Below are 17,269 nucleotides of genomic sequence, written 5' to 3' on the forward strand. Positions count from 1 at the left end.
CAAGCCCTAAAATTAGTCAGTGAATCTCCTTCAGTTATGGCTTAGGTGCTGTTTAGACTATTGCTTCTGTTCTGGTCTCAGCCAAGTGTTTATATGCAGGCCTTTTAAGAGTGGAATCTTGGCATCCCACAGCCGGCCAGCTCTCCTGGAGTTAAGCTTCACTGGTTTTCAAGGCTTCTGGACATAAGGCATGCTGATTTCCAAAGCCAGATGTTATAGAGGCTTTTCTTCCTGGTACAGATCCCAAGGGCAGTGGGTACCTGATGTGGGGCTCAAACCCTTCACTTCTCAGGGAGGATCTCTATACCTGTGATATCCCTCCTGCTTGTGGGTTATCAAGCTGGGCGTGTGGACCCTGACCAAATCACATCTCTGCTTTCTTGATGTGACTTTTTCTTTACATCTTTAGCTGTGGAAGAGCTGTTCTGCTAGTCCCCAGATTGTTCTCAGTAAGAGTTACTCTATATGTACTTGCAGTTTTGGTGTGTGGCCATTGTTTGACCTGAGCTCAGAATCCTCCTACTCTGCCATTTTCAGCAATTCCCACCCACTTTTTTAAATTGAGGTATAATTGACATATAACATTATATTAGCTTTAGGTGTACAATGTGAGGATTTAATATATGTATATATTTAAAACAATCACAAAAAAATCTAACATCCATCACTATACATGGTTACATTTTTTTTGTGAGAACTCTTTAAGATCTATTCTCTCAACAACTTTCAAATATGTAATACAGTATTAATAATAGTCACCATGCTGTACGTTACATTCCCCAGACTTATTTTATAACTAGAAATTTGTACCTTTTGACCCTTTTCACTCATTCTGTCAACACCCCCAACTCTTGCCTCTGACAACCACCAATTTGTTCTCTGTATCTATGAGCTTGGTTTTTTTGTTTGTTAAAGATTCCACATAATAGTTAGATCATGGCATTTGTCTTTCTCTGTCTGACTTATTTCACTTAGCATAATTACCTCAAAACTCATCCATGTAGTTGTAAGTGGCAAGATTTCTTTCATTTTTATGGCTGAATAATATTCCATCGTATATGTATACCATATCCTCTTTGTCCATTCATCTGTCTGTGGACCCTTAGGTTGCTTCCATTGGAAATAATGCTGCGCTGAGCAGAGGAGTGCGTATATCTTTTCGACTTAGTGTTTTCTTTTCTTTGGGTAAATAGAGGTCGAATTGCTGGATAATATGTTAGTTCTCTTTTTAAATTTTCGAGGAGCCTCCATTCTGTTTTCCATAGTGGCTGTACCAATTTACATTCCTACCAATAGTGCATTTTTCTCCACATCCTCACCAACACTTGCTATTTTTTGTCTTCTTGATAATAACCATTCTGACAGGTGTAGAGTGGTATCTCATTTATGGTTTTGATTTGTATTTCCCTGATGGCTAGTGATGTTGAGCATCTTTTCATCCGGCTCTTGGCCATCTGTATATCTTCTTTGGAAAAATGTCTACTCGTATCCTCTGCCTATATTTAAAATGGGTTGTTTGTTTGAACTTACATTGTGAAATATCTATGTATATATCCAAGGAAAAGTGGGTTGTTACAGCAATAATAACAGGAATATAGCTCACTTCTTCACAAATGGTTCTAAACCAGATGGGCTCCTGTTTGTATCAGTATAGTGTTATCAGGATTCAAATACATTTTAACATTTAATTTCTTAAAAAATAAAAGATTTGAAAAAGTTTTTTTTGTTTAAGGTGCTATGTCAGGTTTTTTAAAAAGAATCTCTTTTGGTCTCCTGCATCTTTTCCAGTGTTTCTCATGCAAATATTGTTCCATTAATTTATATTTTTCCTTAGCTATGGGCTTCTGTTGACAATTGTGTAGGCAGTTTTGGGTAATGAAGTTAGCCCAGTGGTCCTTTAAAATTCTCCATAAATGTTATTACTATAAATATGCAAGTGAGAATAGTTAAGTCTTTTGTAGATTTTTTTAAGAATGATAGTTTCTTTAGAGAGATGGTTTCTTCGAATCATCTTTATGTTATTGTCTAAATTCTGGCAGCAATTTTTGAGCTCCTAACTCTTTAAAACGTACAGTTTTATATCATGTGTCCTAATAGAGGAAATGCACAAAACATTGAGAAATATAATAGAAGGTATAAAAAATGGAGAGTTACATCTTGGAAGACAGACTAACCATTATAACAATGCTAGTATTTCCAGATTCCATGTCTATACTCAAGTGACTCCAGTTGTCAAAAGGGTGGAAGTTGAGGGTGAGATAGTCCTCACAGCAGGTAGCAGCTCTTTCAGAAAACTTAGCTTAGGGGAAGAGACAGGGTGGCAGCTGGAGGGAGCCAAGAGAGTCAAGTATTCTTTGTTGTTTGAAAGATAAAATCTAGAGCATGTCCTGAGTGCTGATGCTTGTTGGAGCACTAGAAGGAGGGACTGAGGAGGGATATTTTGATTCAGGGGGAAGGAGGAGGCATGGGGGGTGGTGTTGGTAGGTGGCACAGTTTCTGAGACACTCTGGAGGGGTGGAGGGATTGGCTTTGGAAAGAAAAGGAAATGAGGGCTTGTATTTTTTCTGTGAAGTATGAGGCTGTTGAGAATAAGGGGGGGGGGGAATTTGAGAAGAATAGAGAAAGCTTGAAAATAGGCATTTGAAGAGATAAAGAGTGGCACCTGGCTGTCTCGGTTGGGCGTCCGACTTTGGGTCAGGTCACCATCCCCACATCGGGCTTGCTGCTGTCATTGCAGAGCCAGCTTCGGGTCCTCTACCCACCTCAATTTCCCCTTCCCCCACTTGCGTGCATGCTCTCTCGCTCTCTCTCTCTCTCGCTCTCGCTCTCTCTCTCAAAAATAAATAAGTATTAAAAACAGATAAAGAACTGTTTCACTAGAAAAACATAGTAAGATTGCTGTATAATTGTTGACTGTGAACTTAGTGTTAGAATAGAATTCTATTTAGTTTTGTGACCACCCGCCCCTTCCAGCTACTCAGATTTCTTGCTACAAGTGTGGGGTAGACAAGTGGTTGAGTTCAAAGTTTTGATCTTGAGGTCATCGATCCTTCCTCCTAGCTCTGTACCTTGAAGAACAAACACAACCTCTAGTGAACAAGGTGCAGCTACCACAGTTGACTTTGATTGGGCATCCTCATACAGTTAGTGATGTGGTAGAGGGATGTCTAGGTGGAGTTGGTGCAAGGTTTTCTACTGATTCTAATTACTTTGGTGTCTTTCAAAAAATTGATTTGAAAATGCTTATCTTCCAGTTATTTGGTTGTAGAAAAATGAAACAAAGCCCATTTTTTTCCTTAGAATGGAAAAAAGATATAAGAATTAAAGTTCACAGCTGGTAAAATTAAGGATGTACGTTTTAGATAGACAAAATGTAGGAATTTGTACTCTCTGTGTTTTATATTCAAAACCCATATTTGGAAGCACAATGCAATTATGCTAGTCTATATTTCCTACTAATATCTCTTCTTTTTTCATTTTAGGAAATAGTCTAGTAAGTTTAACCTTTCATTTATTTAGTCTTCATGGATTAATTGAGTACTTCCATTTAGATATGATGAAACTTCGTAGATTTTTAGGTAAGTGATTCTAACCCGTTTAACAGAAATAACATTTGAACAAGAATCTGTTTTAAGTTTTCATCAGTTTTTTCAGTTAGCTATTGCTCTAAAACAGACTACCCTAAATTTTTGTGGCTTGGAATGACACACACTTACTCAGCTCCTGAGTCTGTGGGGCTGTTGAATGCTGCTTGTAGTCTAGCTGAGTTCATTTATGTACCTGCAGTTGACAACAGGCAAGCTACTCTGTGGGCCTGGACTGGGGCCTCAGCTGGGACACTGGGCTTCATGTGGCTCAGCTCTACATGGTCCCCCATTAAATTCAAAGGAGTCAGAGGAGTTTGGCCCCTTAATAAATTCATATTAAAAACAAAAAAAGAAGGAAATATATTTTATGACAAGCTTCTTCAAAGAGTGATGGGCAGTCTCCAAGGGAGCTGGCATACCCGGGCCCCTGAAACTGGCTCTCCAGGTCTGGCTCTCCATCACTTCCACCCCATGCTGTTGGCCAAAGCAAGTCTGATAGGGGGTGGATGACACCTCTCGTCCAGGAAGCTTTGAAGGTTCAAAGCCATGAATGGAGGGCATGGTGAAGAAGTGGGACACTTTTGCAGTCAATCTCTTAGGTTGACCACAGCTTTGTCACAAAGATGACACAATTTCTGTCCTTTTTCCAAACTATGAAAGCTCAAACTTGAAAAGATTAGGTGCATTGCACTTAGGTGTTCTCTTTTTCTGATCCCAGAAATCTCTTTACGTTAAACTTAAAGATTATTTTTAATATGTTTAAATGTGCACGGTGATATTTGTGTAAGACTGTTTTGCTAGGGAAAAAGCTGACCTTTTTTGCCAAATAAATATGTTAGAAGAAAATTAGCATGAGGATTATTTACTTTTTTAAAAAAAGAAGGTAATATTTTCTTTCCTCTTAAATACTGAACTAAGATAAATTTATTACCTAGGACTTTTGAGAGACTTTTCCTGCATATTTATTTCTAATTTGTATACCTGCAATACTCCACTAACAAATTGTGTAAATTATAAAACATATATAAAAATAGATATTAACAAGAGTAATTAAAAGGCTATTTGAAAGGATGGGTTAAAGTAAATACATAATTCTAATGCTCTTTCCTTCTCACCAGTGAGTCATGGTTCACCACTGTGGAATTGGCTCACTTTACTAGTGACCAGTAGATTACAGTGTTATGCCCTTGGGGCCATCCTGCAGGCTTGATGGCAACAGGGATAACTCTGCCCCTAATCCTAGTCTCCTTTTTCATGAAAGCCTAACAGACATGGAGTAGAGACAGTAGGATTAAGAGAAGGTCCATCCCTACCACTGAAAAACTAATTCCAGTTCTGAAACGAATACCTCACTGATGATGTGCCCATGGGATCATCTTCATATGCCCTAATAACTATAATATTTTAGCTTCATAAAGTTTTTTGTTTACTGATAAATTTCTAGAGTCTAAAACAGTACTTGGGACAAGTGTTTGTTGAATGAATTGCAATGCTTTTAATGAAACCGAGAAACTCTTCTTAAATTACATTTGAAAGAGAGGAGTTTGGTACAATGATAGGTTCACATTTTAAAAGAGAAAAAGAGAGGCACCTGGGTGGCTCAGTCAGTCAAGCATCCGACTGCCGGCTCAGGTCATGATCTGATGGCTCGTGAGTTCAAGCGCCATATCAGGCTCTGTGCTCACAGCTCAGAGCCTGGAGCCTGTTTCAGATTCTGTGTGTCTCCCTCTCTCTCTCTCTGCCCCTCCCCCGCTAGCACTCTGTCTCTCCCTCTCTCAAAAATAAGTAACACTTAAACAAATGAAAAATAAACAAAATATTTATTGTTTTGACATGAATACCTTCTGATAATTTCAAACAAGTTAGCAGCCACAGTGGTATTGATTCTTTGGACATACATGTGAGTTCTGAGTGATTGTCATCCATCTGAATCTGAACAACTAGCTGGTAGCCACATGAAGATTGTAAGTGGAAAACTCATAATTATCACAATTCTTGTACTTTGCACAGGCCTCCCACGTACAATTAAATTTGAGATCTTTTTTCTTTGATGCAGTTATGATTCAAGAAGATTACCACAGTCAGAACCCTTACCACAATGCGGTCCATGCTGCAGATGTTACTCAGGCCATGCACTGTTACTTAAAAGAACCTAAGGTAAGATGCTGACATTTACAGGGGGTGCGAATCCTAAGAAAATTCCTTGACTTACTTTCAAATACTTTTCCTTAAATGAGTGATTTGACTCAAAATCAGAGGCTTCCTTCACTAAACTGAGATCTGGCTGGATCAAGTTTCCCATCCTGGTTATATTTGTACAGCAGCTGGACAACTGAGTGATTGTTGAGAGAGAAGCTGGAGAAGTCCAGGTGAGGTCTGGATCTGACGAAACCCCCAACTCTGTGTGAAGACACTGGCATTTACACCAAGCTCCTTGTAACCTCCATGAGGGCCGCACAGCATTAGTCCAATTCAGAGAATGAATGGGGAGCTACAGAAGGGAAGCAGGAGACTTTCCCACACCTGTCAGAAGCTGTTTTGTTTTGGTGCACCATGAAAGAGCCTGGTGGCCCAAGCTAGGCAAGGGGCTTTGGGGAAGGAGAGAGGTAGACGGTGTGTAAGATCTCTTGGGAGTTAGAGTGCCTAGCCTATGGTGTCTGCATGCCTTTGGAGGAATGAAGCAGAGAGAAGAGTCAATGAAGACTGCGTGGGGCAGCTGAGTAGAGTGTGGAATTCTGTGAGAGAAAGTACGTAGAAAAGGGAGCGAGTTTTGGGGGTAAGGCTGGTAGAGATGATGACCTCCACTTTGGATATGTAGAGTTAAATGTGTTTGTGTGGTATCCAAATGGAGATGTTGAATAGAGAGTTGGATAAGAGAGTCTGGAGCAGAGAAGAGAATCTGTTGGAGATACAGATGTAGGGATCAACTGTAGATGATAACGGAAAGCCGTGTTTGTCTTTGGATGTTTCCTACCCCTGATGGTCCTGAAATCACATTTGCTTACCCTCAGCCCTGTTTCTAAACTCTTCTCCCCCTGGGATCTGAGTTCCCACTAGATGTTAGAAGGGAAAGCAAGCTGACTAAATCAGATTGTGCTAATTGATGCCAGTTCTGAGAATATAGCCATGTGGTCACCAGTCTTGTCATTTTTCAAGAGATTGTGGAATATGTGAAAATACCCCAGTTTTTAAAGTATATACATCATGGCTTTTTTTAAAAAGCAACTTCATTGTGGTATCACTTGTATGCCACAATAAAATATATACATTTTATGGGTACATTTTTGACAAATGTATACTCCTGAGTGCCCGAATTTTCTAATTGAGCTTTTAGAAAAAACTCTGGGCCAAGGCTGAAGCCTCTGTTGAGAGTTTTTGGGAGAAACTGATAATCACCATACAGCCAGGTAAATGGAATGATGAAGGTAAGTGTCATGTTCTGTGAGACACAGAGGAGGTTAATTAAGCTGGTGCACAGGTCTGTGAAGGTGGCTCCCCTCCCATCTTCCACTGGCCACACCCAAACAGAAGCCAGGGGCGTGGAAGGTAAGGGCTGATGCCAGGCACTGGGCAAGGCGAGAGTGCGAAGGGTGTGGTAAAAATGAATAAAAATGCTGCCCGACCTGTGCAGCTCTGGCAGCACTGATTTTAAGCTTTTTTTTTTTTTTTTTTTTTTGCCTATGTATCTGATATTTCTTATTTTAAATACTTTTTGCCTTATGCAACTTTGATTACACTTATTTGAAATACTTGGCTCCTAGGTGGCTCAGTCAGTTAAGCATCTGACTCTTGATTTTGGCTCAAGGTCACGAACTTATGGTTTGGTTCTGTGCTGTCACAGAGCCTGCTTGGGATGCTCTCTCTTCCTCTCTCTCTGCCTCTTCCCCGCTTGTGAGTGCGTTCACATGCGCTCGCTCACACTCTCTCTCTCCCTCCTTCCCTCCCTCTCTCCCTCTCCCTCCCTCTTTCTCTCTCAAGTATTTTTTTAAAAAATACTTTTCATGGTTAACATACTTAGTGAACTTAGTCAAAGCTTCAGTGAAGGAGATAAAATCACTAAGCCCTAAAATGCAAAAATTCCTTTCTCCTTTATTGTAGTTTACATTTTAAAATAGACTCATTCAGTTTTAAAAGTACGTTCTAGGGGCGCCTGGGTGGCGCAGTCGGTTAAGCGTCCGACTTCAGCCAGGTCACGATCTCACGGTCCGTGAGTTCGAGCCCCGCGTCAGGCTCTGGGCTGATGGCTCAGAGCCTGGAGCCTGTTTCCGATTCTGTGCCTCCCTCTCTCTCTGCCCCTCCCCCGTTCATGCTCTGTCTCTCTCTGTCCCAAAAATAAATAAACGTTGAAAAAAAAAAAATTTAAAAGTACGTTCTAAAAAAAGGCTTAAGATTGTATCTCTTAGTGCCTGGGCTTTCACAAGGCTTCACACTTTCAAGTGCTTTCATTCAGTACATTTTCCTGGTGCTAGGAATCCAGTGGTAAACAGGACAGGAAAGGTCCCAGTGAGGGATGCAGTCACTAGACAAATAAATAGAATGTTGACATATATTGTAGTAATTACTGCTGTGAAGGAATCTAAATCGAGGAATGTGCTGGAGAGTGACCAGAGGATGGCAAGCATTTAGAGCTGTAGATAAGGTGGTCAGAAACCACGTAAACTGAAAGGAAAAATTTGAGAAGGAGTCACCTATAGAAAAATGCAGGTGCAGAGGGAATCAAATAGAAAGGCTTAAATATAGTATTTAGTGAGAAACCTGCTTTCCGGGCACCTGGGTGGCTCAGTCAGTTAGGCGTCCGACTTTAGCTCAGGTCAAGATCTCATAGTTTGTGAGTTCCAGCCCTGCGTCTGGCTCTGTGCTGACAGCTTGGAGCCTGAAACCTGCTTCGGATTCTGTGTCTCCTTCTCTCTCGGCCCACCCACCCCTACTCACGCTCTGTCTCTCTCTGTCCCTCAAAGAATGAATAAACATTTTAAAAACACAAAAGAGGGGCGCCTGGGTGGCTCAGTCGGTTGAGCGTCCGACTTCGGCTCAGGTCATGATCTCACAGTCCATGAGTTCGAGCCCCACGTCGGGCCCTGGGCTGACAGCTCAGAGCCTGGAGCCTGTTTCCGATTCTGTGTCTCCCTCTCTCTCTGCCCCTCCCCTGTTCATGCTCTGTCTCTCTCTGTCTCAAAAATAAATAAACGTTAAAAAAAAAAAATTAAAAAAAAAATCTGCTTTCAGTTTTTATATATGATTTCTGTGTAAGAGCTAATTCCTGGACTCTTAAGTGCAAAAAGAAATACTCAAAGCCCCCCCAAATTGCTAGAAAGTTAGGGCAAAGTTCCTTCTTTCTGTACTTGACATCAGCCTTAACTTGAGTGTTTACTTTCTGTGTTTTCATAGCTGAGCTTAGATTATAATTTTGTTCCAGTTGAGCCTATTAGCACCTAATAGCAACAATAAAAACAGTGACTTTTTTGTTGAACACAGGAAAACTCAGCATTACTAGTTTTTTATTTGGAAAAGGGCCCTGATGATAGCTTTGCAGACGTCTCCATCAAATGGTTTGCAGTTTCTTCTTCACACAGCTTGTTGTTACTGTCCGGCATTACCAGATACAGTTAAAGGAATGGAAATAACAGTAGCCTTGTTTTGTTTTGTTTTGTTTTTTTAATTTTTTTTTTTACATTTATTTATTTTTGAGAGAAAGAGAGAGCACGAGTGGGGAGAAGCAGAGAGAGGGAGACACAGAATCCGAAGCAACAGTTGCCTTGTTTTTAACCCACTTTAAAAATTGTCTTAATATCGTTGGCTTCTTTGTCTTTATTATAAAGGTAATCATTATTTTTTTTTTACTACTGACAGTTTGTTATTTATCATTGACCGTTTCAGTCAGGTAATTAACTTACCCCTTGTGATTATTTTATTGTATCAGCTAAGATCTGCAATGATTATTGAGAGTAACATTATAATTGCTCGCTTACACGATCACTTTTTCTGAGGTGACTATATTGTGAACGCTGTTCTGACTATATCCATCTGTTGGGAGAGGATTTTCTTAATAGAGTGGATATAGACTGCCCCAGGATTACTCAGCTTCCTTAAACATTAAAGACCTCAGAAATAATGTTACAGTTTGGATTCTAATTTTTTTTTTTAACGTTTATTTATTTTTGAGACAGAGACAGAGCATGAATGGGGGAGGGTCAGAGAGAGGGAGACACAGAATCTGAAACAGGCTCCAGGCTCTGAGCCATCAGCCCAGAGCCCGACGCGGGGCTCGAACTCACGGACCGCGAGATCATGACCTGAGCCAAAGTCGGCCGCTTAACCGACTAAGCCACCCAGGCGCCCCTACAGTTTGGATTCTTAATTGAAGTCTAGTAACCAATTTGTTGATGAATAAGCGCCTTCAGTCATAGGTCTTATGTAATTGTACACTTAAAACTCTGATAATGTGAGTGTAGATCTCACATTAAGTGTTCTTACTGCAATAAAAAAAAGTTGAAAGACCTCATAGGTCTTCTGTTGGTAGCAACTACGGTAATAAACATACAGAAACCTGTGTTTGTTTTAAACCCATTTCTCAAAAAAGATCATTTATACTTTGGCTGTCATTTTGAGTAAGTCTGTCTCAAATGAACACAGTGTAAGAACAAGGTCTGTAAACTCTGTGTGGATGGGAACACACATCATATTCTACCTCTCCCTCGTGTCGTGATGAGGACAGCACCTGGCAGGTGCTTGGTGCCCTTAATGAACAGTCTGAAAAACATTAAGGGGGAGGAGACTCGACACTGCCATTTGAGGCAACTTCAAAACTACTGTAATGGTACAGAGTTTATTTCAGATATGTCTGTAATTAATTCTTTTGTCCCACTTCAGCTTGCCAGTTCTGTAACCCCTTGGGATGTCTTGCTGAGCTTAATTGCAGCTGCCACTCATGATCTGGATCATCCAGGTGTTAACCAACCTTTCCTTATTAAAACTAACCATTACTTGGCAACTTTATACAAGGTCAGTGCAATTTTATCATGAGATTTAATATTCTTGCATTCTGGAAAATGTTTTAATGGAGTCAAAGTAGTAAACAGATTGTCCATGAACATTAGAATTTTAACCAGATTAATATTACCTACAGATAATTCTTTATGTTCAGAAAGAGACTCGCTATTAAATAACTCAGATATGCCCCTTTTTGTAGAATACCTCAGTACTGGAAAATCACCACTGGAGATCTGCAGTGGGATTATTGAGAGAATCTGGCTTATTCTCACATATGCCATCAGAAAGCAGGTAGGTTGGATTAAGACACATTTAATTTGTTATGAACTATGGAAATTAAGTTGGCAAAACAATTTTATAAAGGTTTCAAAATTATTCAGGTGTTACCACAGTTTTCAGTTTTTGTTTAATGGCTGAATTATTTTATCTTAAAAGTTTATATCAAAATTCTAGTAATTTAAACCTGTTCTGCAGTGAAGACAGTAGTATTTTTTTAGTGATTTTTTTTTTTATGGATCATTCCATAGATTTGAGTATTATAAAATTCACTCCAAATACACAGTGCCTCATAGTTTACTATTTATGTAAATAGTGTTACATGTTTCCATTTTATGCTCATTTGAATAAAACCTTATGTTCTAGGTATAAAGAAATTAATTATTCTGTATCATAAATACCCTCATTAAAAGTTTCAGGAAGTTTTCAAAATCTATAAGTAAAAAAAAATGCTTTATACCTCAATAGCATAGCCCTGGAGTCACTTCGGGAGCATAGGATAAAATAATGATGGAAAGAACAGGAAATACCAATTTTTTAAGAAAAGACCATTTAATGTTAAGCAGGCCATTTGAAAGCCTAATAAGCATCAGTGCAAATAAGCCCGATATGATGGTGATTAACAAAATCTCTTCTCACTGATCCACAAACAAAAGCTTTTAATAATGCCTCACTGAGAGAAGATGCTCTTACGAAAACCATGTAAGTGGATATAAACCATCTAATTCTAGAAACAAGGTGAGGCATAAAAATAAGTTTGGGTACTGAAATTTAAGTTACTATTATTGTTCTTTCCTTTTTCCATTTCATAACTTAAAACAACTTTATTTTAAAAACTTAAGTATTTTGTGTAATGACCATAAGAAAAAAGCTGGACTTTATTTTTTATTTTTTAAATCTTTATTCATGGATACCATTTGGAGTTATGACAATACTTCTGGTAAGTAAAATTGTTTCTTGCTGTAGTACAAATAGAAAAATTGCTTAAACCATAGTTTTTGTATACATAAGTTATCTTTTTCTTGATTAAAGCAGATTAAAATGTTTGCTTTCTTCTTTTTGTCATGTTTTACATTTGATGATTAACCCTATCGATAAAAACTGACAATAAGGAACACTACCTAATAGCATTCTTTTATGTTTCCTTTATTTAGGATTTATTTCATTTAATATCCAATATTGTGAGCCTTTTAATCTGTTGACAGCTCTTTACTGATATTTATACAAAGATAATGTTTGCTACAGCCCATTGAGGGGAAAAAAGGAAGGGTTTTTTGGGGTTTTTTTTAAGTTTATTTCTCTTATTATTTGACTTGAGACAGTCTTAATTATTTTTTTACTTGAGACAGTTTTAAAAATGATATATGATGTATTTGCATTAACATGTTACCTTTTCCTTTCCAGAAAAGTTGGATATTCATGTAGATAATTGATTCTAGAATTTGACCTTGAAAATACAGTTATATCTAAACTTTATCAAATTGTTTGGTGGGGTTTCGTCAGCATATAATCATGCATCTTAGTCAAAATATCTACCAGACTTAGTTGTTGAATGGGTTGTTCTTTCTCCGTTTGAGCCAACCTCCTGACTTCCAGGTATCAGACACCCAAGAAAGAAACCAAAGCTGTGTACCCTCAGCACATCCCAGCCAAAAATTTTATAAAATAACGTATCAGGCTCATATGGATTTGTTTTTAGACAACTAATTCCTCCTTGGCTGGCAAAATAAAGGCATTCTTTTGGGAATGTACACATATTTGTACTTTCCTACAAACTCCTTTGGTTTTAGTTTTGATGATTTTGGTAGGTTTTTTTAAATGCATTCTTTAAAATTCATTTGTTGTGATAGGTTAAAAGTTGAATGGCAGAATATTAAGTTTAAGAAAAAAAAATCAAGAAGTAACTATTTAATTGAAAGTCTTGTATTTTCTTTTTATATTTCTCTAATTCCAGGCAACAAATGGAGACTCAGATAGGTGCTTTGATACTAGCTACAGACATCAGTCGCCAAAATGAGTATCTGTCATTGTTTCGGTCCCATTTGGACAGAGGTGATTTACACCTTGAAGATGCCAGGCATAGGCATTTGGTTTTACAGGTAAAGTGGGGTTGGGAAAGATTCTTTCTAGGGTAAATCACATGACTGTTAGAATAAAAATGAAGTAGTCTAGTGTAGCTTTCAGAGTGGTTAAATTTTGAGGGAAAGCTGTGGGATTTCCTTCCATTAGTAAAATATCTTACAGAAGGTGAATCTTCTCCTTAGGAAAGCACCATTGTTTTTGTAGTTTTCATACTCGTGATTTCTAACAAAAACCATTTTTGTGAGATTAGGGTACTGACCAACAAACAGTAATTTATTTTATTTTATTATTTTTTTATGAATTTTTTTTCAAATTTTTACTCAAATTCTACTTAACATACAGTGCAGTATTGGTTTCAGGAGCAGAATTCAGTGACCTACATACAACACCCAGTGTTCATCACAAGTGCCCACCTTAGTACCCATCACCCTTCTAGCCCATCCCCCACCCACCTCCCTCCATCAACCCTCACTTCTCCTTTGTTAAGAGTCTCTTATGGTGGGGCACCTGGGTGGCTCAGTCGGTTAAACTTCTGACTTTAGCTCAGGTCATGACCTTGCAGTTAGTTTGTGGGTTCGAGCCCCACATTGGCCTCTGTGCTGACAGCCCAGAGCCTAGAGCCTGCTTTAGATTCTGTGTCTCCCTCTCTCTCTGCCCCTCCCCTACTCATGCATGCTCACACTTGCTCTTTCTCTCTCAAAAAATGAATAAACATTAAAAACAAAATTTTAAGAGTCTCTTATGGTTTGTTTCACTCTCTTCTTCACCCCCATCCAATATGTTCATCTCTTCCATTTCTTAAATCCCACATATGAGAGAAATCATATGGTATTTGTCTTTTTTCTGATTGACTTATTTTGCTTAGCATAATACACTCTAGCTCCATCCATGTCATTGCAAATCGCAAGGTTTCGTTCCTTTTGATGGCTGAGTAATATTCCTGTGTGTGTGTGTGTGTGTGTGTGTGTGTGTGTGTGTGTAGGCATATTTTATATATATATAAAATATATATATGCCATATCTTCTTTATCCATTATCAGTCAATGGACACTGGTGCTTTCTCCATACTTTGGCTGTTATTGCTAATGCTGCTATAAACATCAGGGTACCATGTACCCCTTCAAATCTGTATTTTTGTATCCTTTGGGTAAATACCTAGTAGTATAATTGCTGGATTGTAGGGTAGTCTGTTTTTAACTTTTTGGGGAACCTCCATCCTATTATCCTGAGTGGCTGCACCAGTTTGCATTCCCACCAGCAGTACAAGAGGGTTCCTTTTCTCTACGTTGTCGCCAACATCTGTTGTTTTGTTGTGTTGTTAATTTTAGCCATTCTGACGGTTGTGAGGTGGTATCTCATCATGGTTTTGATTTGTATTTCCCTGAGATGAGTGATGTTGAGCATCTTTTAGCCAAGTGTTTTATTTTCACAAATTAGTTCTTGGATCTAAAAATGAGCGAGAATACAATGATTTATTTGTAGCTTTATGTTTAGTCCAGTCCTTAGGCTTGGCTCTTGGGTATAAAGGGTCGTTTAGCATTCCTGAAGACATGATTGATAGACATAATAGCATCGTAAAATTAATATAAAAGACAATGAATTTTCTGTTGCAGCATTTTTCTTCATTAAAGTGTCCTTTTTTCCCACTATTGGAGTATACTTAAGCTTAGTACAATTGAAATTTTACTTTTTTCTTTAAAGACTTTTAATATTTTGCTTGCTAGATGGCTTTGAAATGTGCTGATATTTGTAACCCATGTCGGACCTGGGAATTAAGCAAGCAGTGGAGTGAAAAAGTAACAGAGGAATTCTTCCATCAAGGCAAGTTACAGTTTTGAGTGATAAGTAGTCTGTTCAATTCATGTTTTAGCATCATTTGAATAAAAAAACCCAGACATTTACAGGAGTCAAGCAATAGATGCTTGTTGGTATTTTTAGTGACAACTCAGTGTAGATGTACATACAGGCAATAATGTACAAATTGAGCATATTTTGGAAATTACCAGTTCTCTTTTGAAATGATGAAATGTGAATATTTGCATTTATAAATAGACATAAGTCAGGTTAGAAATTTTGCTGTCCAGAAAGATTTCCCTGACCTTGTATCTCATCATCCCTTTTGGAGGGTCCCATGGCCCTGTGAACATGCAAGTTATTTTTAGTAATTTAAAAACAGGAACCAAGGATCTTCATTTCATGTGCCTTCCTTTTAGAAATCTAAGTTTTAAATTAAAATGCTGACAGAATTATAGTCTTGGGGTAACACCTAGTAAAATTTTTCATCTCCTCCATTTAAAATAGGATATCAGCTTGGCAACCTTTTCTCTGTGTGAATAACTTAAAAATTTTAAAAAGAACTAATTTAGAAGCCATCCTCTCTTGAGGATTAAGTATGTCATGCATTTTCTAAGGAATTTACAGGTAAGATGAAGACTTTAACTGTATACTTAAGCAATAGTTATGTTCCACATAAATCATTCTATCTTGTTTTTATAATTTTAGGAGACATAGAAAAGAAGTATCATTTGGGTGTGAGTCCACTTTGTGATCGTCAGACTGAATCTATTGCCAACATCCAGATTGGTAACTATACATACTTCTAGCTGGTTAGAAAAATGCCGCTGATTTTAAGTTTGCCAAGAAGAGATCTACATCTGAAATATAAATTATTAAAATTGTGCTCATTTCTATTTTTTAATTTAAGAAATTTTACCCATTTTTCCTTTTTGGGGCTCTATTTATAATTTACTCTCATTTAATCTTAGGTCAGAAAAACCATAATATTTGCAAAGCAGGTAGCAGTAACTTTGTTTTAAAACTGACAGAATACATGATTTGCCCATGTGGAAGCTTCTTTTGCATAATTCTGGGATTGCATTCTAAAATGAAAAAAGTGACCACTGAGCACAATTATAATGTGAAGTCCATTTTCTGCTGTGGCTTACTTTTCTCTGTCACCGCCTGTAGATTAATTCTTCAACATCCTGTACAGGCCTCTTGTAAGCTTCTCTTGAATAGTCTCTTCAGTTCTTTCCCCGGCAACTTCCCCTCACATACCCGCAGCAACCTGGGACTCTGCAGTGTTCCCCAAATCCATGGCACCCCTTTACTCTTTCCCCCTCGCCACTCCTTCCCATCTGCCTGATGGACTCATTTTTCCTGAAGATCCACCTCCTCCGGATGCCACCTTCTACTCTCTCCAGGCAGAGTCGGTCGCTCCTTTTCCAGGCCTCCAAAGCACTAGATATACGTCTCCCCTAGCTCCCAGGTCCTTCCTGCAGCGATGTATTCCTGAGGCTTTGCACTGCACCTAGAAGCAGGAGGCACTAGAGAACTATTAATTAAGTGAGACATAATTGTAACAGAAAGCACAGGGAAATGTGCTGATTAAAATAGGGGCAGCTTATTGTAAAAGAGCACAGGAGTGGGTGTTGGGGTTTTGAACGTAAAGTAGGAGGCCAGCATGGGGATGGGTAAGTCAGCAAGGTATTGCGGGATGAATGTGATTTTGGTAGCTGGTGTTGAGTAGGGCCTTTGAGGATTAGGTTGAACATAAAGAAATGGGTGCACAAACTTCAGAAAGATAAAGTTTCTAGAAATCCAGAAGACAGCACACGTCTGTGGCATAGTGCTTTGAAAAGAGGCTTGTAGGGGTCAGAAATTCAGAAATCTGATACTTACATAGTAATTGCAAGGCATCGTCATGTGGAAGGCAGTGGGTAGTAACTGACTTGATGGCAGAGGAACAGGTAGGGAAGATGAAGAGCCAGGCCAAGAAGAGTGTGGCACAGACCTGCGGGAATGGCGGGGGCAGGGAAGGGTGGTGCTGGGGCTCAACCAGCCAGAAGCCTGGGGAATTTTGCAGAGGGGAGAGCTTTCTTTGGGGGGGATAAGAAGACACTTAAGAAGCAGATCTGGGGTACCCTGAGTCTCAAGTAGAAAAACCTTCAAATGCAAAAGAACAGGTGAAATATGGGCAAAGGGAATTAAATTGAAGATAGGTGAATGAGTAGCAAAGTCATTGTAGCTACTTTTAAGTTCTTTTGCTGGAGTCAGTGACTCTCTAGATTAATTTAACAGTAGGTTTTTAAAAACTACAATTTCTTTTTTTTTTTTTTTTTAATTTTTTTTCAACGTTTATTTATTTTTGGGACAGAGAGAGACAGAGCATGAACGGGGGAGGGGCAGAGAGAGAGGGAGACACAGAATCGGAAACAGGCTCCAGGCTCTGAGCCATCAGCCCAGAGCCCTACGCGGGGCTCGAACTCACGGACCGCGAGATCGTGACCTGGCTGAAGTCGGACGCTTAACCAACTGCGCCTGGGTGGCGCAGT

The 17,269-nt window shown here is 38.8% G+C and overlaps 1 protein-coding gene across 3 annotated transcripts in view; it reads left to right on the forward strand.

The window, feature by feature from the left end:
- Positions 1 to 17,269, forward strand: part of PDE7A (phosphodiesterase 7A) — a 127,034-nt gene that overhangs the window by 103,518 nt on the left and 6,247 nt on the right. For all 3 annotated transcript variants that reach the window (XR_005794208.1, XM_040487700.1, XM_040487701.1), the window contains exons 6-12: positions 3,483 to 3,578; positions 5,644 to 5,744; positions 10,458 to 10,589; positions 10,777 to 10,868; positions 12,808 to 12,952; positions 14,660 to 14,756; positions 15,438 to 15,518. Coding sequence is in view for 2 of the 3 variants with exons in the window: in XM_040487700.1 (XP_040343634.1) it covers positions 3,483 to 3,578; positions 5,644 to 5,744; positions 10,458 to 10,589; positions 10,777 to 10,868; positions 12,808 to 12,952; positions 14,660 to 14,756; positions 15,438 to 15,518 (744 nt within the window). In the remaining variant the exon portion in view is untranslated. The remainder of the gene's footprint in view (positions 1 to 3,482; positions 3,579 to 5,643; positions 5,745 to 10,457; positions 10,590 to 10,776; positions 10,869 to 12,807; positions 12,953 to 14,659; positions 14,757 to 15,437; positions 15,519 to 17,269) is intronic.

The sequence above is a fragment of the Herpailurus yagouaroundi genome, unplaced genomic scaffold (assembly GCF_014898765.1).
Source record: "Herpailurus yagouaroundi ecotype Mexico unplaced genomic scaffold, PumYag 165, whole genome shotgun sequence".
NCBI classification, from domain to species: Eukaryota; Metazoa; Chordata; class Mammalia; order Carnivora; family Felidae; genus Herpailurus; species Herpailurus yagouaroundi.